The following is a 26,866-nucleotide window of genomic DNA, read 5'->3' on the forward strand; positions in this document are numbered from 1 at the left end:
ACTTGATAGCAATTTAAAAAAAAAATTGCTAGCCTCACCAGAAATAATGGCACCTTTAAAGTAAGGTGGATTGACTAATTGCAACATATCATACTAGTTTGACTATATTGATTTGATTGGATTAACATATAAGTGAGGTCATTTTGTTATTTTTTTTATTGCTAGGTCTATACTAGATGGGCCGATGAAATTAAAAAATTTGTATTATTAAGACTAGATGGGTTGATGACACTAATAATTTAGTATTGTTAATTTTTTTGGTTACCCAAGCCCAATTTGGTGTTCTTTTGGCCCAATCATCTTCAAAACCATTTCCAAATTTTATTTCCCTCCTTGAAATCCTATATTTCTTATTCACACATCTAAATAGCCACAAAATAAAGTCACCACATTTTGTTGGCTACCATTATATAATTTAGTTCTTATTTCTTGGTTCTTAATTATTCTTTTGGTTAATCCTTTGTCATATGGTGATGTTCAAACCTAAAAACAAATCCACAGTCAAACAACCCAGTTTAAAGGAGATAGAAGCTGCTGAGCCTTGTTGCTTCTGCAGAATGTTATCCAGGAGAGGCCACCAGATAAGGGGATCAGCAGGGTTAATACTTGATCTTAACCTACATCGGGTCATGACAATGTCTAATCAAGAAGTGGATATGAAATTTCATTCTTCTTAGATTTTAGTAATTTATCACTCATTTGCTATGAAATAACATCTTTCATTTTTTGTCCATTATCTAAAATCCCTTTTCATGTACATGAAATTGATTGTTAAATATTTAATGTGCATAATGGATTTTGTATTTTTACAATTCAAGACATTTACATAATAATTAAAAAGATAATGGGTTCTATTTAATTATATTAGTGTGGGGATGCGTATATGTATATAATAGAGGATTATTAAGACTTTAATGGGGCTCCTATGTACTCTAAGTTTATGTACAAGACCAATTATATTATTGGTTAGATTTTAATTCATATCTTATTTTAATTCACATTCAGTTAACTTTATCATTTTACAAAAAAATATTATTTAATTTCTACCATATCTTCTACACTAGATGATGTATTTTTTGATTGATAAAATTTATTAATAAAATCATATGCACTAAATTATAGGAAGGAATACGAGAGAAAATATTGAAAACTAAAATGACCTTTGACGATGAAGATGGACATTAATTTTGCCGTGGGAATTTGTTTTCTTTAGTCGAATCTACCAATTGTGATGATTTCAAATAAATTCAGTGTACAATATTTTGTTCTTATCCAAATTAGTTTAATTTTGAAAATCCTAATCAATTAAGTTTGTATTTATTTTACCTACTTTTATAAAACATCAGTTGTACTTTAAATATATTTTATATCTAAAAATTAAATTTGGGTAATTAATTCGGAAAACATTCATGATGCTTGAGAAAGTATACCACCCATAAGCTTATTATTTTTTACCTTTCATTCATCTAATGAAATATTTGAAAACAATTTAAAAAAAAATTGTTAGTTCCAACCAAAAATGATATTACCTTTAAAGTAACACTAAAAGAAAGAAACTGAGCTTTTATCGACTGCCAAATCGATCATTATAAGGCCAAAATCTATCATTTTCATCAATTAACAACTGACACAAGAACAGTCGAATTAACCCTGATTAGTGTTTTCGTTTCTAGTCAAATTTTACATTATTTTACTATGACTACTACCACGTTGGCATGACACGTGTCGGGGCTCATCCGGTATGTCGTGGGTCACCACGTGATATGTTAGTGCCACACATGGCCTCACTTATACATTTGTAAAGAAAGAAAACTCCGACTGTCTATTACGATTATTGTTTGGTCATTTTTTTATTATTATGACCAAAATAGCGGTTGGTATAACAACTGACGCCTTAAAAAAGAAAAAAAAGAACAACTCTGACCATTTATTAAGAATATATTTTTCATCATTTTTTTATATTATGACCAATTCTCGGTCGATGAATCAGTTGGTATATTATACGACCGAATTAGTCGTTATACTCTTAGATTTTTTTTTGCGTTTAGCCTAATACCGACCAATTAGTACCGACTAAATAACGAGACATGCATTTTTCTTATGAATATGATCGGTATTTTATGAAACTGGTCGGTATTTGTTGCCTAGAAATTGTTATATTTAGTGTTTACTTGTTCTTTTCGGTTGGTATTTACATGGGTTTTGTTAGGTATGAAATGCAACACAGAGGGGGTGAATGTATTTTACTGAATTTGAATTATCTTTTGGCTTTAGAAACAAAATAGTTGAATGAATTTGTAGAGATAAAATAATAAATGCTAACACACAAGCGGATTATCAAAAACTCACTTGATTTATATTAAATAAAATTTTTCTTGCTACAAATCTTTGTTGTTGAAAATAAGAACTCGGCTTTTTCTCTTGAGAGAATTCATGATTTCCTAGATCTGTTTGTTACTTCTAAATAAAAGACTTGTGCCATGCTTTATAAATCAACATGCAAAGTTTAAATGACCTACACTAAAATAGACTCACACATTTTCTAAAGCTACTTTGTCTATTTTCATTTATAGTATTAGTGTATATGTTCAGAATGTACGAGGTTTGTGACCCTCCTTAGTCAAGTTCATCTTGGACATTGATCTCTTATTCTTCAAGCTGCATTTGTAGGCTTTCCAATTCAGTGATATAATTGTTTGTTTACTGGTAATATTGGATCTTGAAATTATTTCTATTCTGAATTATGGGGTTGTTTGTCGAGATCTCTTTTGTTGTGTAGAGATATTATATATCAATAAGTAAAATGACTTATCGATATCTCAAGTTTTCTACATGGCTTTTGACTTGTGGAGGTCTCCAGTTCTCTACATGTAGAATGACTTATTGATATCTCAAGTTCTCTACATAAGCTTTTTGACTTGTCGATATCTCCAGTTCTCTACATAAGCTTTTTAACTTTTCGATATCTCTAGTTCTTTACCTGAAGATTTGACTTATCGATATCTCTTGGGACTTCTCTACAAGTCATTTTCGACTTCTCGACATACTTCTCGATATTCCTTGATCTATCACTTGTCGATATCTGACTTAAAACATTTTTCCTAGAACAACATTATTCAACTCTAAGCTTCTATATATTTCTGTGATACATGATCAAGATTGATCTTCTTCTAGAGTTTATTCCAAAGCTTGATGGTTATTCATAGAAAAATCTTCCAGTCTAAACGTAACTGTACATGGAGTTAACCGTGCACGAGGCCAATTTCAGATTGAAATATGAGTGAAAAATTAGAGAGATATCGAGGAGAGAGGGAGAGAGTCAGGATAGTTCGAGAGATGCATGGGAGAAGAAGAAACACAGGTCCGAGGGTTTTATTTGGGCCAAGGTAGTTTAGGAATTTTTCTAATTAAAACCTTCCTTTTTCCATTTTGTAAGAGATACTTTTTCCTTTCTTAAATTAAAAATAACACTACGCCATATATTAGATGTTGTAACCGTTCATCATGGGGTTGCAAAGAAAAGTGTCATAGTAGCCTTCTAAATAGATGTCTATCGCAACCCTTCTTTTTTGATATTACGACATAGTTGCAATGTGTTACCAAAATGACATTTATATAAATATGATTTTTTTTAATTTAACTAATTAATAATTATTTACATATAAAAGATTAAAAGATTAATATACAGATTGATTAGTGTATTGATTAATATAAAGATTAATATACAGGTTAATAATATTAGTGTATTAATTTACAATATTATATAAAGATTAATTAAAAGATTATACTAATTAACAATTTCAAGTAATTAAATCATTCAACAAAACATAAAAGACAATCATATAAAAAGTTATAATAATTATAATAATTGAAATTTAGAAATGAACATATTAAAAATGACTGAATCACTAAATATTATACTTACTTGAAGATTCAAGATGATTACATGGATAAGAAATCGATAAAATGTAGGAAACAAGGAGAAAAAATGGTCATATTGGGTGAAATAGGGGCTACTCGAAACTTAAATGAAGAAGTAGTAGAGTTTCTAAATTTTTTGGTTAAATTCGACCGCAAGGAATTATACATTTACACGGCAAAATACGATGATATATATAACTAATAAATAATGGCCATCTAATACAATGGAATGAAATTGCAATCAAATTTCAATTCTCTGAGAAAAGGCATCATTGTTTCCGTCCTTTTCAACAAAAAAATCAAACACCGCGAGAGCTATCCTGCTTTTTCCGATATTTAATAACAACCGTTTTTTGTCAAAATCATTTTTGAAATGTAAAAAAAGTGTTCTTTCTCCTGCACTTGTTCCTCTACGGCTAAATAACACAGTATTGATGAAACTGCCGTATTTACAACTAATACGATAGTTTAAATACGACTGCTCCTAAATAAGGTTGTCGTTGCTTGTTTTTACGTTTGACCATACTGAAAAATTATGGTTGACCTACCTGAGATTAAATTCGAGCAAATGTCGCATAAATGAAATTAATAAAAATTTGAGGTACGTGAAGTTTTATGTTTGCACCAAAAGAAATACTATTTGAATTTTTAAAATAATTCACCAAATTGTATAATTTAAAACATATAGTTTTCAAAATATTTTTTAAATGATTATTATGATATTGATGTTAATTTCAAAAATCATAATCAATAAAGTTGGTATTTATTTTACCTATTTTTCAGAAACACTGATTACACTTTTAGAGATATTTTTTATCAACAAATGAAATGTGTGTAATTAGTTGGAAAAAATTCATGACCACATATAAATAGTTTTACAAGAGAAAGTATACCACACACATTCACGTTATTTATTATATACTTATTTGTCTATTGTTTTCTAGAAAGTATGTTTGAGTTTTTACCATTTATTCATCAATTGAAACATTTGAAAGCAATTTCAAAAAAAATTGGTAGCGTCAACCAAAAATAATGGCACCTTTAAATTAAGGTAAATTGACTAATTGCAACATATCACACTAGTTTGACTATATTGATTTGATTGGATTAGCATATAAGTGAGGTCATTTTGTCATTTTTTATAGTTGGGTCATACTAAATGGGCAGATGAAATTAAAAATTTTGTATTATTAAGACCGGATGGGTTGATGACACTAATAATTTAGTATTGTTAAACTTTTTTGGTTACGAAAGCCCAATCTTGTGTTCTTTTGGTCCAATCATCTTCAAAATGATTTCCAAATTTTATTTCCCTCCTTCAAAACCTAGTATTTCTTATAAATACACACACATATAAATAGCCACAAAATAAAGTCACCACATTTTGTTGTGGACCATTAATATAATTTAGTACTCATTTTTTTGTTCTTAGTTATTCTTTTGATTAATCCTTTGTTCACAAATGGTGATGTTAAAACCTAAAAACAAATCTATAGTCACAAAACCCAGTTTAAAGGAGATATGTGACCCAGTTTAAAGAAGATAGAAGGTGCTGACGCCTTGTTACTTGTGCAGAACACTGTCATCGAGGAGAGGCCACCTATAAGGGGATCAGCAGAAAAAGTATAAAAATAAAATTAAGTCTGCCTAACCAATTCCCAGTGAGTGGCCAGTAGAAAGAGAATGACAACCCGCTGATAGTTTATCAGAGAAGTAGAAGGCGGTCGCCCAATAGATTGAGGAATCCCAATCATGTGTAAGAAAGTATTAGATATAATTAAAGAACACGTAAGTATACTTGAAAGAATATTGCATGGAAAACATTTGGTATTGAAGAGATAATTATTGAGTAAAACTAGCCTCAATTTAAACTACACCATATGAATTAAACGAGGAACTACATACATGATTCACCTCCAATTTTAGCTCAACAACCTACGACCTAATCAAGACCATACACCACGTTTGTATAACATACTTTATTTTTAAACAAATATACAAAACACATAAATAAATTATGTTTAGATTAAATAAATAATCCAACCTATTCCCCCTTGATCTAAACATGATTAAGGTCCTTGACTCCCAGCAACTCACTGATCTTTTTAAACTTGATCACGAACATAGGCTTTGTTCAAACATCTGCTCGCTGTTTATCAGAACTCACATGTTTAATGATAATCAGTCCTTTCTCCACACAGTCTCGAATAAAATGATAGCGCACATCAATGTGCTTACTACGACCATGAAAAACAGGGTTCTGTGCTAAATCAATGGCAGACTTATTGTCGATATAAATCACCACAGACCCGGGTTGAACATAAGTAATCTCACTAAGCAGCCTATGTAACCATATTCCTTGACAAGCAGGGGTTGTGGCTGCCATGAACTCCGCCTCACAACTTGATAGTGCTACACATCTCTGTTTGTGAGACACCCATGTAATTAGTGATTCATTGAGATAAAACGCCATCCATCTTGTGCTTTTTCTATCTACTAGGTTGCCTCCTAGATCACTGTTCGAGAAGCTAGATAACATGTAGTCTCCTCGTTCCTTTGTATATTTTAAACCGTAGTTCAACGTACCCTTCACGTACCGCAGTCTGCGTTAGACAACACCTTGATGGTGATGAAAACATAACCGTTTGTGTAGTAGTAAGACAAAGAAGAAGACACAGAAGAAAAAATACTTGATTTACTTCACATCATAATTAGAATCTGTTACATAGCATATATAGAAAACATGTAAAACTAGAAGGCTAAAATCACGCACTAACGTGATCACCAGACTCCTTTTTTCACTCCACCACCTCAGCCTTATTCAAATCAATCCTAAAATCTCTCTACTGAAATAACGACCAAATCAATTACTATGTTAACAACCATATAAACGACTATTAACATTTTTATTACAATATCATATATTTGGATTATATATCCAACATACACCCCATTAATCCAAACATGTTTAGTGTTATGTTTAAGTTCCCTCATCTGTTCAAACTTCGCAGTGGATAATGGCTTTGTCAGTACATCCGCCCTTTGATCCTCAGTCCTGATATGCTTGATGATAATCTCTCGCTTCTCTACACAATCTCTGATAAAATAGAAACGCAGGTCTATGTGTTTGCTCCTCCCATAAAACACCGGGTTCTTTGCTAGATCTATCGCAGAACGATTGTCTATACATAGGACCACTGGACCAACATTCATATCCATAATCTGGTTCAATAAATTCTTGAGCCATATTCATTGACAGGCTGCTGCGGTTGCCGCCATGAACTCAGCTTCGCATGAGGAGAGTGCAACACACCGCTATTTTTGCGATACCCAAATGATCAAACTCTCACTCAAGTAGAACACCATGCCACCTGTGCTCTTATGATCATCCACATTTCCTCCCAAGTCACTATCAGAATAGCCAGATAACAAATGGTTTCCCGAGTTCTCTGTGTACACCAATCCATAATTCAGAGTGCCAGCTACATATCTTAAAATATACTTAACAACATTCATATGTTGTACTATTGGTCTCTCCATGAATCGACTCACCATGCCGACTGTATATGCTATATCTGGTCGAGTATGTACTAAGTATCTCAACCCTCCCACGAGACTCTTGTACAAAGTTGGATCAACAGCCTTTCCAGCAAAATCTTTACGTAGCTGTATTCTCGGTTCCATAGGATATTTAGTGGGTTTCCTTTTTGACATTCTAGCTTTGTCCAGAAGTTTTCTTACATACCCTGACTGCTTCAATTCGATCCTTCCTTGTCTCTGCTCTACCTCGATGCCCAGATAATAGGAAAGTTTTCCTAGATCACTCATGTTAAACTCGTTCTTCATTTGGGTCTTGAATTTCTGAATTTTCCTCATGATAAGGCCCGTGATTAACAGATCATCTACATACACTCCAAACACCAGAAATTCATTCCCCTCTCGTTTAGTATACACCGCGTGTTCGTATGGGCATTTCTTGAATCCCAATTTCTCAAGACATCTCCTCAACCGTGCGTACCAAGCCCATGGAGCTTGTTTGAGCCCATACAATGCCTTCAGTAATTTGTACACTTTGTACTTCTGATTTTCTTTCTCGAATCCTTCTGTTTGTAACACGTACACTTCCTCTTCGATGTCCCCATTCAAAAATGCAGATTTTATGTCCATGTGATGGACTTCCCACCCATGTTTTGCTGACAAGGCCAGAAGTAACCTCACAGTTTCCATTCTTGTGACAGGAGCAAAAACTTCCTCATAGTCTATACCTTGCCTTTGAATATACCCTTTCGCCACTAACCGGGCCTTGTGTTTCACCACTTCTCCATTCATGTCCCTTTTGATTTTGAAAACCCATTTCAAACCTATCGCCTTGTGCCCGTGAGGAAGCTCTGTCAGTATCCATGTCTTATTTTTCTCGATCGAATCTATCTCGGTTTTCATAGCTTCCCTCCATGCTAACTCTTTCTCCGTTTCACTATAATTCGATGGTTCCTCTGTAGACAAAAGTAGCAGTTCATCATCTATTTCAAATTCCTCAGTTTCATCATAAATTTCACTCAATAATCTGAATTTTCTGAGATCAGTGCTCCCATCTGATGATCTGGAATCAGGGCTATTTCCACCAGATTGTGTCGAGTCTGATGATCTGAAATCAGGACTATTTTTAACAGATTGTGTCGAGGACGAACTCTGCTCATATGATAGTGTCTCCAATGGTGTGACTGTCCCATCTTGTTCTGTACCAAATAGATTTTTACCAGCAGCATGATTATTAGTGTCAGAGGCAGCAACACTTTCTTCCTCATGACCCACGGTTGTCGTTAATGAAATATAAGTACCTGGAAAATTTACTTCATCCACCACCCATGAATTTTCTGCCCACGGCCAGTGCGTGTCTTCTTGATATGTCACATCTCTACTAATGTGTACACGCTTCGATATTGGATCATACAAATGACTTGCCTTAGTTCCAGGTTCTTTACCTAAGTACACAACGGCCTTGCTTCGATCCTCCATCTTCTTTACATTTACCTGTGGGATTTTCATAGCAAGACAACCAAATAAGCGAATATGTTCAAAATTTGGTTTCTTATTATTCCACGCCTCATAAAGTATTTTGTTTGACAATTCCTGAGTTGGTAATCTATTTAGCAAATAAGTAGCATGTCGTACAGCCTCACCTCATAACCAAAATGGCATTTTAGTCTCCCTTAACATACTTCGCACCATGGCTACTACAGTTCTGTTCTGTCGCTCAACTACCCCGTTTTATTGCGGGGTGTATGGAGCAGTAAAATGTCTTACTATCCCAGCTTTTTCACAATATTTCAAGAATTCAGTAGAGCAAAATTCTCATCCCCTATCTGTCCTAAAAACCTTAATTAATTCATTTGTTTCTTTCTCAACCAGTGTTCTAAAATTTTTAAATACTTCAAAAGCTTCACTCTTTTCTTTTAACAGATAGACCCACATCTTACGTGTATAATCATCAACTAGTAAAAGAAAATACCGGTTTCCAGTAAGGGTGGAGGGAGAAATTGGACCACAAATGTCACCGTGTACGAGCTCTAATCGTTCCTTGGATCTCCAAGTAGTTTGTGTTGGAAAAACTTTCCTTGGTTGCTTTACCATCAAACATCCCTCACAAGTCTTTTTTGGTGGCATGAGCTTTGGTATCCCATATGCCATTTCATCCCTAGACATCTGACTCAGCACCTGGAAGTTCATGTGTCCTAGCCTGGTGTGCCACAGCCATGACTTTTCATCTATTTTTTCTAGTAAACTCATAGGTGAGTTTTCCTCCAAACAAATTTTATACAATCTGTTTGCTGATCGTCTCACTCGAATTAGCAATCTTCCCTTTTCATCATAAACTGATAAGAATTCTCCTTCAATGATTACCTTATTCTCTTCTTCTGACAATTGTCCGAGACTTATTATGTTATTTCGCAAAGTCGGGATGAAATATACATCTCGCAACAATTTTTCTTCACCATTTTTGCACATAAAAGAGACCGTCCCTTTGCCCTTTATATTCACAGTAGAACCGTCTCCAAACCTCACTAAACCAGTCATGCTTTCATCAATCTCCTTGAACTTTCCTTTTTGTCCTGTCATATGACTTGATGCACCATTATCCAAATACCATATTTGTGACTCCTTTCTGTCACCCTCAACTTTCAACTCAGGGAGCATCCTCTCTTTATTTAGTAGTATAACCTCTTATTTGTCATACTCTACAAGAAGGAGTGCAGGCTCGTCTTCCTCCAATTTCGAGAGATTTACTTCTTTTGGTGCATCCCTCACATCTCTCCGTGGTCTTCGACATTCCGATGCGAAGTGTCCATAATTATGGCAATTAAAGCATCTCACTTTGCTTTTATCTCGCCCCCCACGATAATCTCTACCCCGAAAATCTGGGGTTCCTCGAGCTCCCTCTCTGCTCGTCCTTTTTAACCACTCCTCGCGAGTCAAAAGCAACTGTGCACTTCCTTCTTTCTTTCTCCATTCCTCCACTGCTAGTAGGAGTTGGCCCTGATTCACATCATTTTTACCCCGAAGTCTCTCTTCATGAGCCTTTAATGAGCCCACGACTTCTTCTACGGACATCACCTCCAAATCCCCGAATTGCTTAATAGCCGAAGCAATCTGAAGAAACTTGAAGGGAACAGCCCTAAGTAATTTCTTCACCACATATGCCTCTTCCATTTTCTCACCCAACGCCTTAATATTAGTCACTAAACCCTTCAGCTTCATATAAAAATCATCCAATAGATCTCCATCCCGCATTTTCAAAGATTCAAACTCCCCCTTAGAGTCTGCGCCCTTGCTTTCTTAACCTTATCGGCTCCTAAACTCACAGTTGTAATGGCGTTCCAAGCTTCTTTTGATGTGCCTTTCGCTGTAATCGACAATAGTAATTCCTCTGGTATTCCTTTGTATATGACTGCTAGTGCCCGTTTATCCACCTTTTCTTCGATTGTGGCCTTTGGATCCTTAGGGTCAATGACATCCCATACTCCGTGGGCTTGCATAAAGACTTTCATTTATAGTGCCCATGCAGCATAATTCGTTTTTGTCAGCATAGGGTAGCTTAAGCCAAACGTGCTCTCCTTGGGTTTGCTGGTTTCCGAGCTTGATGAGATTGACATGGCTGGGTTGGCTCTGATAGCACGTGATGAAAACAAAACCGTTTGTGTAGTAGTAAGACAAAGAAGAAGACACAGAAGAAAAAAATACTTGATTTACTTCACATCATAATGAGAATCTGTTACATAGCATATATAGAAAACATGTAAAACTAGAAGGCTAAAATCACGCACTAACGTGATCACCAGACTCCGTTTTTCACTCCACCACCTCAGCCTTATTCAAACCAATCATAAAATATTTCTACTGAAATAATGACCAAATCAATTACTATGTTAACAGCCATATAAACGACTATTAACATTTTTATTACAATATCATATGGTTGGATTAATTATCCAACAGATGGAACACCGTGGGTTTTTCCATAAAACAACTCACCACTTCAATTGCATAAGCTTGGTCTAGACATGTATGCACTAGGTATCGCAGTCCTTCAACTGTGCTTTTGTACTCGGTAGCAGCTGTAGTTTAGGTTCCATGGGAAATTTTGCTGCATTACACTCGGACATGCCTGCTTTCTCCAAGACTTTCTTTGCGTATGCAACCTGTTTGAGCTCAATAAAACCTGGTCCTTGCTCCACTTCCAGTCCGAGAAAATAGCTTAATTTGCCTAAATCAGACATTTCAAATTCTTCGCTCATCTGCTTCTTGAACTTAACAATATTGCTCATACTAGTACATGTTATAATGAAGTCAGCTATATACACACCAACAATCAAAGATTAATTACCTTCTCATTTTGTGTAGATAACATACTCTAATGGACATTTTACGAAACCAAGCTTCTCGAGGCACTTGTTTAGTTATGTATACCAAGCTCGTGGAGCTTGACGAAGGCCATACAAAGCCTTAAATAACCTATAAACCTTTGTCTCATTCCCTTTTGTCACATAGCCCTCGGGTTGTTTGACATATACCTCCTCGTACAACTTGCCATTCAAGAATAATGATTTTACATCCAAATGGTGCACTTCCCATTCATTCTTAGATGCAAGTGCGAATAGTAGTTGTACGGTTTCCAGCCTCGTTACTGGAGCGAAAACCTCATCACCATCGATACCAAACCTCTACACATAGCCCTTTGCCACAAGTCTAGCCTTGTACTTAAACACTTCACCATTTGTGTCATGTTTTGTTTTGTATACCCATTTTAAGTCAATAGCACGATGACCAGGAGGAAAATCTGTTAACTCCCATGTCTGATTTCGCTCAATTGTATTGATTTCACAGTCCATAGCTTCTCTCCAATGCTGGTCTTTTACAACCTACGAGTAGCAAGCAGGTTCATCGATCCCTGCTAGTAGTAACTCATCAGCTATGTCATCACCCTATGTATCATTGTATATATCGCTAATGAGTATGAATTTGCATGAAGCCTTACTTCCATCATATGTTTCATCCAAATCAAGGTGTGACTCATTTTCTGATCGACCTGGAATGTTTAGCAGTGCGGAGTTTACACTATGCGAGCTCATGTACACTTGTGACATGTCTGAACGAGCAGTTAGTGAAGTTTGAGTTGTATTACGGCTCGATTGTGGTGTTTTCATCCCACTATTTTGATCCTCCTCTCTGTCTCTCATAGAATCGTTGCCAGAGCATTACAAGAAAAATGCAATCAGACAACGGTTAAAAAAAATACCGTTGTCCTAAAAAATACAACAACGGTGAAATGATTTTGCAAAAAAAATAGTTGTGTGAGCTTAAGGACAAACAATAGTTATCTATCAGTTCAAAAACTGTTGTCTTTGTTATGCCCTCCCATGGAATCAGACAACAGTGTGCAAACTAAACTGTTGTCTTAGAATACTAAGACAACACACTAGAACTGTTGTTAAATAGCAACAATTTATCAGATTAAGACAACGGTTTTGCTGCTTATGTTGTGTAATTTGGACAAGTGCTTATTCTTACCCTTGTCTCATTAAACATCAAACAACTGTGCATTTATACCATTATTAAAAGAAAGGCCACATATAATGGTGTTTTAAAGCTATATATTTATAAGATTTACACAACAGATTTATAACGCGTTGTCTAAACACCACACTTTAAAAGATACTTTTAGAGGTTGTTTTGAAATTTTTTTTCATTCTCCCTCCTATTTTAATTTAATCTCCGCAAAATTTTAAAAACTCACCAGTTTAGTTTTTTCATCTCACAACTAATAAACAACGGTTTGAGATGTAAAAAACTTGTTAGAAACTCAAACACACAATGGTTTGGTTCTTCATGCATGTTGTCTAAACTCTAGGTAGAATATGGTTTAATAGATTATCTATAAACTGTTGTCTCTGAGTAATGTTAAAATGAAAAAAATGAGTTGTATATATGTTAAATTCCCAGAAAATTAATCTAAAAGCAGCCAACCAATGACTACCTAACAAAATATCATCCAACCAGTATAGACTAGCAAAAAACCCTCAATCAAGTTGGCAAATGATAATATTTCCTCAAGTCAACAACTAATTTCAATTCGATAATTCACAAACCAAATTCTATTACAATTTGACAAGATAATTAATCGGAAAATATAAAACCTAATTGAGCTCTCATGATGCCATATAAAGCTTCCAAAAGTAAGCGACCAAATATAACAAGTTGTTGGCAGAGAAGAAGCAGGGTATCATATATTGAACACCTTATTCGATCTAGAATTCCAACCAAAACCTTGACAAGTAACCAACTGTTTTAATTAAGCATGTCCATAAAACCAATAATGGAATCAAACAGGCTTTTCCACGGAAATCGGCAAAAACGGGCAACAATGAAATCCGACTCAATAATCACATTGGTCACTGAAAGAAAAATAAAAAAACTGAACATGGTTAAAAATTTAAGATTAACAGGGTTTATGGCCATCAACACTACTGTCCAATAATTTGATGACACTGAATCCAACATATAAATGCCAGACAGTCCAAACAATCAAGAAAAAAGGGAGCGATAATTAGAAAATGACAAATTCCAGTATGATAAATCATTTATAAAAATTAAAAAAAAATTGCTAACTTCATATATATTAAAACAGTAATCGTAATTGACACTGATTAATTAAAATATCAAATTTTGACAAATAATAATTCGAGAAATAAAAAAAGATTTACGAATAAAAAAATTATAAAAGGAAGAGAGGTACCTCTTGTTGGGGTAATATTCTAGACAATTTAACTTAAAAGAAGGTAATTTTTACCATCATGGGAGTTCAATCCATTCATCTTCGTCCCGCATATAACTAGCTTTTTCCTCATCAAGTTCGTCAATATTGGGAAACATTGGCAAGTGCAGCTCATTCTCAAGTTCTATTTCCATTGATCCATCAATGTAACAAACCTGCTTAACATGTTTCCCTAGCACGAGGGGATCATTTACGAAACCTAATCTATTCAAATTAACAATTGTATATCCCAAGTCATCTACCATAACCCCCTGGTTCATATCTACCCAATTACAACGAAATATTGGGACTCTAAATTTGTTATAGTCCAATTCCCATATACTTGTTATAACTACATAGTAGGTCTGTGAAGTATGTTCAATATTCTTCTCTATACCCTGTACAAGCATTGTATCTGCAACGACACAGACACCACTACACTGAACTTGTCGAGTGTCATCACGCTCCTTGGTGCTAAACGTAACACCATTGATTCTATATCCGCTAAATGTAGGGACATTCTTGTTGGGCCCTTCAGCAATCCACCTTATCACCTCAGGTATGTTGTTATAATCATCCAACAATTCAGATTCAATCTATTTAAAACAAATTGATAAATATTAATTATATTTTCATATTAAAATTAATTCTGAGACTAAATGTGTTCCTGGATATTTTAAAATTCCTCTGTTTCATTTTTTAACCATCATATTCAAATTTTAAAAAAATACTATTGTCTATAATAAATCATGTTTGCTTGAATAAACAAATAACAAATACATTTACTGGAAAAGTATAAACTAGGTCTATTTATGATCTTTTTATTCAAATAATAATCATACCTTTTTCTTGAACCATTTGTGAAATTCGGCATTTTGCTTGTTTTGAAGCCAGACTTCATCATTTTCATGTTGTTGGTATCTTGTCATCAAAGATGCCATATGCTCGCTGCGAGAAAAATCACTTCCTTTAGTATATTAATCAAAGTGCAGAAAATAATGAAATAACACACACTTAAATGTCACTAACTTACTCAAAATATGGTCTAATGTCAGTTGTATTTTGGAGAAAACACAAATGTGCTAGATGCAAGTCTTCATCGCTCGGCTTTATCAATATCGCACCAGATAGAGGTCTTGCATTCTGCTAATGCTTTGCATTTTGTGACACTTCTATGGTAGATTTTTCAAAATTCACCAAACACTCCACCGCCTCTTCAGCGACGAATGCTTCAACAATACACCCTTCGGGATGAGCCGGGTTCCTTACATATCCTTTAAACGCTTTCAGATATCTATCGAAGGGATACATCCAATGAAGGAATATTGGCCCACAAAGTTTACCCTCTCTCACGAGATGAATTGAGAGATGGATCATCACATCAAAGAACGAATGGGGAAAGTGCTTTTCAAGCTGGCACAATGTTTCCACTAACTCACTCTGCATTTTTTCCAACTTGTCTACATCGATCAGTTTACTGTAAATTGCCTTGAAGAAAAGGCAAAACCTAATAATTGTGCACCTGACTTATTTTTGTAATACTGATCGAATTGAGATTGGAAGCAAATGATGCAATATCGTGTGACAATCATAAGATTTCATTCCAACAAGCCGAAGATTTTCCATGTTTACAAGATTCTTGATATTTGAACAAAATCTATCTGCCAACTTCATTTTAAGAAATGATGAGCAAACTATTTTTTTTCTGCATGCGTTAAGTTCCATGATGCCAACGGTACCTTTTCTTTCTTTCCAAGAGTCTTTGGTCTCAGCTCCGTTTTTATTCCCATTTCAGCCATATCAAGACGGAAATATTCCCTATCTTTTGTTTTCCCCAAAATATTTAGTAAAGTTCCAAGCAGGGCTTCGCATATATTTTTCTCGATGTGCATCAGATCGAGAACATGCCTAACCGACAAAAATTCCCAATACTCAAGTTGGAAGAATATTGAAACCTTTTTCCAAACAGGTCCAGGTTTACCTTTCTTCCATCGTGGTTGCTGTTGTTTCTTTCCAAATACATGGGCTCTTAAATGTTGTACTCTTTCAAAAACCTCTTCTCCAGTTAATGGAACAGGGGCGACCCCCTTCTCCACAGTGTTATCAAAAGCTAATTTCTGCCTTCTATAAGGATGTTACGGGGCAACCATCTTCGATGCCTCATAGTCACCGTCTTACGGTAATTAACCAGCCTAGTAGGTTTTGTTTCATCAATATAAATAGTACACGCATTATACCCTTTAATAACATTTCCTGACAAGTTCCCTAAGGCAGGATAATCACTTATTATCCATAATAAAATGCCCTTAAGCATGAAATATCCTTTCTTATAAGCGTCGTACATTTATTTCCCACGCCGCAGCTCTTGTAGATCTTCTATTAGTGGTTGAAGGAACACGTCGATATCATTTCCAGGCTCAGTCGGTCCAGATATTAACAAGCAGAGCATAATATACCTTCTCTTCATACAAAGCCATGGAGGAAGGTTATAAATTGATAGCAAAACAGGCCAGCTTGAGTAATCAGTACGGTTTCCATGTAAATGATTGAAACCATCGGAAGATAAAGCTAATCGAAGGTTCCTAGTCTCTGATGCAAAATCAGGCCATTTTTGGTCGACATCCTTCCATGTTTTTGATTCAGCTGGATGCCTCATTTTACCATCCTTTTGTCGCTCGGTGTCATGCCACGTCATGTCCTTTGCAATGTAAGGTGTATTGAATAAATTTCGTAATCTTGGTATCAGCGGGAAATACCATAGAACTTTAGCAGGGACCCCTTCAAGTTCATCTCCTTTTTTGTTCAATTTCCATCTAGAGGCCTTATATACGCGACAAGTACTCTGTTCTTCATCTGAATCGCCACGGTATAAGACACAATTATTCAGACATGCATGTATCTTTTCATAACCCATTCCTAATGCACATAAGGTTTTATTTACTTCATTGAAGGAAGAAGGGATGTTATTGCCGTCCGGAAGTAAAGAGCCAAGTAATAATAGAATATCACTGAAGCATGAATCAGACATACCATGCTTCACTTTCAAGTTGTATAACTGGACCAGAGCTTTCATCTTAGTCTGCCTCTCACATCCAAGATAAAGAGGTTGATTTTCACCTTTAACATGGTAGATGAATTCAGAAGTGTCGGTTTTGTCAGAACTTTCATCAGAAGACATATCATCGTCGTCGTCCTCGTCACGTTCAACCATTCCTGAGGTGCCTTGATTGATAGATTCCGAAGTGTCAGTTTCATCAGAACTTTCTACAGAATTATTCTCCCCGTGCCATATCCAACTTGTATAAGTTTGACCAATACCATTTTGAAAAAGATGGTTTTTAACTATCTGTGCTCCAGGATTTACTATGTGCGCAGTTTACACATGGACAACTGATTTTTTCTGCATTATACCCATTCTCAAATGCAAATATTACCAAATCTTCCACTCCTTTTTTGAACTCTTTTGTTCTTCTATCCACTTTTAACCATGACCTATCCATATTTTAAAAGTTTGAATAGAACCTCAAATTCAGACTAAATTATGGAATCTTTATATTTCCCCAAAATCTTTATAACTGAACCATAATTGAAGTAAAAAAAGCATCAAAATGAATTCAAAACAGAGGACTTATATAACCCATATTTGTAAATTAAAGTACTTACCTGTCCTTATAGCTTCTTAAAAATGAATTGTGAAGTCTTTATATTTCCCCCAAGTCAATATGAACCCTAGTTCAGAATCACAAAACAATGAATTCATCAAAATGAATTCAAAAGAGAGTACACATATAACCCGAGTTCATAAAAGAATGTACTTACCTGTTCAAGTGTGAAAAGAAATTTAAAACCTGAGTTCTTGATGTGTTGGATTCTTGATGTGACATGGATTTGATATCTAGATTTGAGGACTAGAGGGTATGAGCACGAATTTGAGCATAGATTTGAGAGTATTAGCACGAATTTTAGAATAGATTTGAGAGTATTATGGATTTGAGAGCACAGAGTCATGGATGAACGGCCTAACTACCAAGTAAATAAATGTGTTCTTGTTCCGGGAGATACATGTCTTAACAAATATATGTCTGAAATAAAAAGTAATTAATTATATGTTTAAGTTTCAACTAAATTAATATATAAGAATTACATGGCTCATAAATTAAAATATTTTGAATAATATTAATTCATTTATGGACCACAATAATTTGGATTTTATGTATTTGAATAAATTAATATAGAGGAATAAATTATATAATTTATTTAAAAATAAATAATCATAAATTATTTTAATGAAATAGTATGTTGGTAATAAGAATATCGAATTTATATTACACGAAAATTTTTGAAGTTGTTCTTTTATAGATATTGGTGTAGTTTGAATCGTTTAGAATGTCTTTATTATCTTTTTCAATTTCAATATTTTTTATATTATTAGTGTTAAATGATCAGTAAATAAATCATCTCATTATTTTTAATCTGTTATTTGTTTTTACAACTTGATCGTATCGGCAATTGGGAGTTCCGAACTATATATTGTTTTACACAATGGTGTTTTTCAAAAACTATTGCCCAATACTAGATTAAATAGTTGTTTTGTAAACTGTTATATATAACTCACTAGCGATAAGTTGAACTTTTTGGAGTTGATATCCCCTGTTTATTGATATTTTCTAAATTTGTAAATATTTTCGACGATCCAATTGTACGGATGTTTAAATCACCCTTTCAATGATCCAAACATATGGATATGCTTCGAATATGAATATGATTATCATATACAATATTGATACATTTTCTAGAAAAAGATGTTCCGACGTGTTTTTATATTAATCGATTCTTTCTTATTAAGCATAATCATCAATTATCCTAAACATTATACTTTAAACCCTAACTTAACCCGAAATAATTTTTTTTAACGTAGGTAACCCGCAGCCGCTACCCTTCAGGTGCGCACTGGGTAAACCCTATGGGCTCACGCAATAACCTGCAAACCACGTCAACCAAGGTAAACCGCATTTAGTGACAGGCTCTGACCCAGGAGGCATAATCATAAATTCTCCTCCCGTGGGATTCGAACCTGTGACCAAGAGGATAGTTATCCCCTATTTAACCAGCTGAGCCAACCCTTGCGGGCAACCCCTAACAATTTAGAAAATTACTCTTTCAACTACTTTGTTATACTAATTTGTTAACCCCTAGTGATCCTTAAATCGTAACCGTAACCCCTTCTAAGTCACCTTATTAGTCGACCCTACTTATAAGTTGAATTTACAACTTATAAGCTGATAAGTTGAATGTTAGTAACGACGTATTTTGTTCTGAACATATTTTGATTTTTCCTTCTTCATCAGCTTTATTTTATAAAGTTATGTTTCAAGATGTCAATCTAATCAAAATTCATTAATTTTAATTAGATGTTGAATTGTTGAATTATGATTTTAGTGAAAATAAATGTAAAGCTATTTTATTGAAAGCTGAAAAAGATTTTCATTCATATGAACAAAGTACGTCATTACTAACATTCAACTTATCAGCTTATAAGTCGTAAATTCAACTTATGATTATTAAATATTAAAATTAAGGACATACGGTTTTAGTTTCGGTTTTGGATAAAAAATGTCCCGAACCAAACCGTGCTCCACCCTAGTTACAACTCCATCTTTAATTATTTTAAAATTTTACAAAGAGAAACTTAATATCCTTAATTATTACTTGTTTAATAAATGTTTGTTCACAAACGTCTCTGTTAGCGTAATCTACGTTTGTTTATAGTAATATTCTTAATTATTATTATTATTTTTTATAGTGATATGATCGAAGTGTTCGAATCAGATTATCGAACTTTTAAGATTCCAAAAATTTAACTTTTATGGATAACGTCAAATGTTTTATCAACATATTTGCACTCGCAAACATCGAACATTTAAAAATTAAAAATTTTACTATAGAGTATTCTTATTTTTGTTTTAGATTATAGACAACGGTTTAGGATAAAAAACTGTTTTTGGAAAATATCTGAGACAATGGTCTGTGTAAGAAACCATTACCCAACTACTATTTAAATAATATAGCATACGATAACGGTGTCCTGTAAGAACCTTTATGTGATAGTTGATCTTACAACAGTTACTATATCTCCAAATATATGGATAATTTATATATATTTTAATTTTTATTAAATAATAAAATATTTTGTTGATTGTTGGATTCAACCAGATATGTATCTAGGACGTTGGTTTGAACTAAATTTTTTTTCATTTTCCCTCTCTTTTAAATTTCATCTCCCCCTTTATTTTTTTAGTATCCCCCCTATATATCCCCCCAAAAACTTTACTCCCCAACAAACTTCTTCCCCATCAGTTACTCCTCGACATAACTCCCCAACACACTTCTTCCCCATCAGTTACTCTTCTTCACGATGATTTTCTTCACACAATCTTCTTCCTCTTCTTCACACAATCTTCTTCCTCTTCTTCCATTCGATTATACTGGTATGTTTCTAATTTAATTGGAGACCGTAAAGCCCTCATCTATAATTGGGGGTTTTTGATTTTTACATGTTTTAATAAGTTTCTAAAATGCTATTCAATTTATTTGGGGTTTTTTGATTTATTTTAGAACTCTAAAACCCTCTTCAATTTATTTGGTTTTTTTTTAATTTTGATTTAAGCTCAGTGATGATGTTTGTGGAGTGTAGATCTGATGATATGTTGGGGTTTTTTATTTTTAACTCAATGTTTTATGAGATTTAAATGTTGCATGCAATGTTTATGGTATTGTGGAGTGTCTTTGCTTTGTGGAATGTTGCATGCAATGTTTGATGGTATTGTGGAGTGTCTTTGCTTTGTTATATTATGTAAATTTTGCATGCAATTGTGGAGTGTTGAGTGTTGATGATGAAACCCCTGGTTCTAAACTGTAATTATCTCATGATGAAACCCCTGTTTTTTGCTATTCTCTTGTTTTTTGTTCCAAATGAATATTCATAATGTGCTAATTTCTGTTTAATATCTTGTAATTGTGCTAATTTCTTGTTTTTTGTTTCGTGATTCTATTGATTTTTGAGATAAAATTACTGGTTTGTTTGTTATAACTCTGCAGTCGATTGTTAGTTGAATGTGCCTTGTGCTACTGTCCTATAATGAATGGATAATTTATCTTTGTTCACATGCTGTAAGTTGTACGATTATAAGGTAAATTTTATTGTTGGAAGAATGTTTGTTTGTGTATATCTCTGGTTAGTTTAGGCACTCAAAGTGTGACACAACATCATTTTAAGTAAAATTTATAATACGCTTTTTAGTTGGAAAGTTAAGATATCTCAGATGGTTATTCTTTTGTTGTTTTTAGGTTCTTTTACCTATAATGTCTTTGAGTTTTATTAAATTTACTGTCATGTTAATATTGTACTTATTCCTTGTTTATGTACTTTATAGGTTATGGCTACTCCTAAGAAGAAGACCAAGGCACATAAGGGAAATTTGAAAAAGAAAGCGTCTCACAGGAATGGGTTCAAAAAGACACGATCTTCACCCCATCCAAGGATAATGAGTGTGCTAAGGGCTTTAAGAAAGACAAAGTCCATGAACAGCGAGACCTCCACTCTATTAAGTTCTCCCCCAAAAACTGTGAAGAAGGCCATTTCTGAAAACTTACAAAAGTAAATATCAAAGAAAAGAAAACGAGAAAAAGTTGTTACCAAACCGGACAATACTCAAGGACTAAAACTATTGAAGCGAGGCTGTGTAACGATGCACCGAATTGTGAAACGCAAGATCCGAGGGATCAAACATACTGTGTCTTTTATTGCAAAAGGAGAGCCATATGTTAAACAAGGTAAAGAGATGCAATCATATATTGGAGTTTTGGCAAGAACCAAAACCCCGATCTGGCATGATTCTTGGAAATGTGTTCCTAAAGAGACAAAGACAAAAATTTGGGACTGTGTGCAGGTAAAATGAATATAAATAACTTCCATCATTTTAACTTTTATTTTTAATATTTGTTCTTCATTAACTAGAACCTTTTAACATTAAATTTGTTGGTATAAGTACGTAGATGGCTTATGTTATACTTGAGTCTGCAAAAAAGTTGGTATTCAGATCGGCCGGGGCAAAATGAAGGGAATTTAAATGTCGGCTGACCAAGTACTACATTCTTCCATATCTGGATCAACCTCAATTTTTTGCACATCCTCCTGCAGATTTTATTTTTATAGAAAAATCACACTGGGACATATTTATTGTTGATCGCACGTCGCCTGAGTTTCTGGTATATTTCTACTTAGCTTTATTCATTTTAATATTTACTTACTTATGATCTTCTAACCTTATTGCTATTTTTTATGAAGAAAATTCATAAAGAACAACAAGAAAGAAGGAAGCTGAGTAAATATCCACATCGAATGTCTAGAAAAGGTTATGTTAATCTCGAGAATGAATGGGTTTGTGATAATGAAACACAATGCACATTTTTTCTTCATATTAATTTTACAAGCATGTTTATGTTATTACTAAGGTGATCCTTTACATGTAAATGTAGACTGAATCTCATCCAGATGCAGAGGAAGTAGATCGGTTGGACACTTGGATCCTAGCAAGGATGGACGAAGATGGTTATTTTTTAAATGATGAAGCTGCAGAAAAAGCTAAGGAAATTGTAAGTCATTAATATAATTGTCCATTCTATTTGATGCAAATATTTGTGTATTTTTTAATAAAGAATTGAAGTTTCAAAAGTTAAATTTTAATAAATTATATACACATGACGCCTATAAATCTATAGTTTATTTTTTTCTATTACGATGTATTATTCTAATTAGTGGTCTCTAGTTTAACTTAGGATTTGTTTGTATGCCTTTACTTCTAGTAGCATGTTGATTGTATGATATTGAATGTTAGTAATTAATTATATATTTTAATAATCCCGTGTTCACTAAGAGAGTCAAATATACATGTTTACATTGAAAATTGGTTCATAATATTAAATGTCCAGATTTTGTATTCTGTGTTGGTTAATATTTTATTTTAATGTTTTTATGCTTGGATTAGTTTGTTAATGAATGTACTTACTAGGTCCCCTATACCACCAAGTAAACTAAGTTGTCTTTTGTGCTTGCAATTGAATCTATTAAATTAAATATATTAAAGGATGAATGTGCTTATAACTAGTAAAAACAAATTGGTGTTAGTTGTGTAATATTTTAATTAAAGGATGAATGTGCTTAAAGGATGTATGTGCTTATGGTAAAAAATGTTACTGAAATTTTTGTAGAAAAAGATGAAGGAGGAGGTTAAGGAAGGAAAACATAAAGTTGAAGGTACTAATAATGTGTTAACAATGGCGCTCGGTAAGCCTGAGCACGGAGGCAGAGTACCTGGTCAGGGAATTTATGTGAAACAGTCGGTTTATTTTGATCTTCCAAGGGAAAAGAAAGCGAGGACAGGGGAAGAAAGGGTGCATGAGGCAATTCAAAAGTACATGGCAGAGGAGACTCTAAAAATTATTAAAGAGAGAGAGATGCATTTTGGGCTGCTGAATTTGAAAAATACAATGCACATTCATCGAAAAATGGTGTACAACATGATAGTGACTGAAAACAAATTCCCAGCAGGCAAGCTGTAACTCTAAGGGTGGGGTTGATGTGGATGTGGATGTGGATGTAGGGGTTCATAAAAATGTGACATTGATAGATAATTTGTTTGTGGATTTTGCAGTGGAGCTTGAGGATAATAAAAAGGTGGCGGGTGAGGATGATAATGGAAGGGTTTTTGAGGAAAGGAAAATGGATTCTTCGGGTAGTTCTGTATGTCGATTGGCTATTGAATCATGAGCAACATTATTGATTGTGCAACAATTGATGAAGTACGCGTTCCCGAAGGATATGAGAAGACTATCTATGGAGTAAGTCTTGGAGAAAAGAACGCAAAGGTGTCTATTACTAAAGTCATCCAAGGAGATGCTAAGATTCCCTTCCCTATTGGGGATAAAATTTTGACTGTTCAGGAAGCCATGGGAACTTTTATTGCATGGCCGAGAAAAATGATAATTGCTAGAAATAATAGCAGTACTTCTCATGTTTTGGCCGCCAAGGTCAGAATGCTTTTTTAGCATGGTTAATATATGTACTATGTGTTTGTTTAGTCTGTTTTTTTAATTATTTTTATTTGCAATTGTTTTAGAAAACAAAGAAAGCCCATTCTAAGAAAATTAAGAAGACATATAAAGTAATTGAAGACGTTGAACAAGAGCTTGTTGTTCAGATTGGTCAGAAATATCCTTCTGCAATGAAACGTTTGTGGACATGGGCAAAGGAAGCCTTGAGTGGTGGCCGAACAATTTCTTTTAAGCTAAGCAAAGAAACATTTGGCTTTACAAAGAAGCAAATCATGTTCTTATCTGATATACATGCAGTGTTCTCTGGAGGTAAAATGGTCGGCTCTGTCATTTGCCTTTTTATTCAGTAAGCTTTTCATTCCAAGTTTATTTTTGGAGTATATAGCCTTGGAATAAATATGACAATCTTTACTAAGGACTGCTTAATTTAATTTGTAGCTTCTTGAATGAATATGTAAGGAAGCATAAGATGGTCAACATGATTAGCTTTGTAGATCCGGGCATAATCGGTGCCATTGGATGTGGCAGTGCAGTGCAGAGGTCGCGTGAATTGTGTACAAGATTTAAAGATTCTAGGAAAGGGCAACATTTTCTCATTCCGTATAATGATGTGTATGTGTTTATACAATCCCAAACTATTAAGCTATTAAGCCTTGCCAGTTTTTTATTAATTTTTTTCAAGAATTTAGCTTTTATTTTTAAGAAATGGCTTCAATTGTATAGTTAAACTCGATAATATTTGTTGTTGAAATTTATAATAATTGCATAGGTTTAGTATAAACATAATCAAATGCCTTGACAGTTTTGAAGTTTATATAAAAGTAATCAAATGCCTTGACATTATTTAATTGATTTTGTTACTAGATGTTAGGTTTGTTTCTAAGACGGGGGCAATTGTATAGTTCAACCTCATAATATTTGAAGTTCAAATTTGATGATAATTGTATAGGTTCAGTTTTAAAGTTGATTTATTTACCGGAATTTAAATTTTATCAGTATGAGCCTTTAATTTTTGATGTTATACCTGATCATGTTTATTACAATAAATTACACTCTACTAGTATCATATTTTGGATTATTTTTCATAATTATTGAGTTTAAATAATTTTTAGGTTGATTTTAATTCAATAGAAATGTAATTTTTTTTGATGAGATTTGAGTTGTTTATGTGACAAAAAAGCATAAAATTTAGGCTTTACTATTTAACAAGCACCTCTGTTTATTTTTCGTAGGAACCACTGGACCTTGACAGTTGTCAATCCAGACACAGAGGTAATCTACGATTTGGACCCTCTTAAACGACGAATTGCAAATGGAGAATGGGTGCATGCTATCGACAAGTAAGAGTTCACGTTGTAAAATTTTATTATTAAGTCTTGACTTGTAAATCTTGTCCGACCATATTTTGCAGTGGTTATTTTATGTTTTGATATATATTGTTTTGGTTGCAATTCCATTAAAATGTACAAGGAGGATTTGAAAAAAGTTCCGAAGAAGAAAGTATTGTCGGAGAACATGACGGTATTTATTTATTTTTCTGATCATATATTAATTATGTTATTAAAGGAGACCGAATATTTTAAATGAATTTTTGTTTGATATTTTAGGGAGTTCTAGTGCAGACCAGGAACAAGGATTGTGGCCTGTTTGTGAGGCGATACATGATGGAAATCATTCATGATAAGGAGCTGGACTTTGCTAATAAGGTGACAATTGACTATCTTTGGGCCTTTTCATCCACTTTGTATTTACTCTTATAAGGGCAGAACTTGTTACTTATACAAAATTTTGGATGATTTTTCAGTGGATGCATAGATCAAACCTGGTTTACACTGAGGATGACATCATCGAGATCAGGGTTGAGTTTGCAAAATATTTTATGAAACATTCTACAAGCTAGGTCCTCGCCTTTCTTTTCTTTTGAACTTATCGTAAACTGGATGTTGTATGTATGTAGTTGGTGATAAGTAGACTCATTTGAACTTATCGTAAAGTGAAGGTTTTATGTATGTAGTTGGTGATAAGTAGACTTGCGATAATAATTTTGTGTTTAATGGAATGCTGGTAGTTTGGTGTGTAGATCTGGTTGTTTTGGATTGTCGAACGGATGGATAATGGTATGATATGGATTATGGTATGGTAGTGAATTGGTTTTGTTTTGGAAGGGGCCTAGATTTTGTGTTGGTGTTGTATTTGGTATTTATTTTATGGTATGGAATTGTTTTTGATTTTGCAGGTGCCTAGATTTGATGATTTTTTATGCAGCTGGTTTTAATTAAATATGAAATTGATATGCAAAATGCTTATACCTAGTAAGATAATGGTTTTTTAAAATAAAACAAACCATTGTATCATTTTCGGACAACGGTTACCTCAAGAACATAATTATGTCAAAATATAAGCCATTGTCTAAAAAATAATTCAATAATACCAGTTAGTTATTAACTGTTGTTTGAACTATGAAGACATGAATTAGAACAAAATATAAAAAGAATTGGTTTAAAAGATTTTACACAACTGTTG

At 33.8% G+C, this 26,866-nt stretch overlaps 1 protein-coding gene across 1 annotated transcript; it reads left to right on the forward strand.

Moving 5' to 3' along the window:
• The first annotated feature begins 24,055 nt into the window (after positions 1 to 24,055).
• On the forward strand, positions 24,056 to 25,687 carry LOC141665338 (uncharacterized). The gene is made up of 4 exons (XM_074471317.1): positions 24,056 to 24,319; positions 24,409 to 24,689; positions 24,782 to 24,955; positions 25,576 to 25,687. Exons 1-4 carry the CDS (start codon positions 24,056 to 24,058, stop codon positions 25,685 to 25,687), a joined length of 831 nt encoding a protein of 276 aa, XP_074327418.1.
• The last annotated feature ends 1,179 nt before the right edge of the window (positions 25,688 to 26,866 follow it).

This window comes from Apium graveolens, chromosome 6 (assembly GCF_009905375.1).
Source record: "Apium graveolens cultivar Ventura chromosome 6, ASM990537v1, whole genome shotgun sequence".
Lineage (NCBI taxonomy): Eukaryota > Viridiplantae > Streptophyta > Magnoliopsida > Apiales > Apiaceae > Apium > Apium graveolens.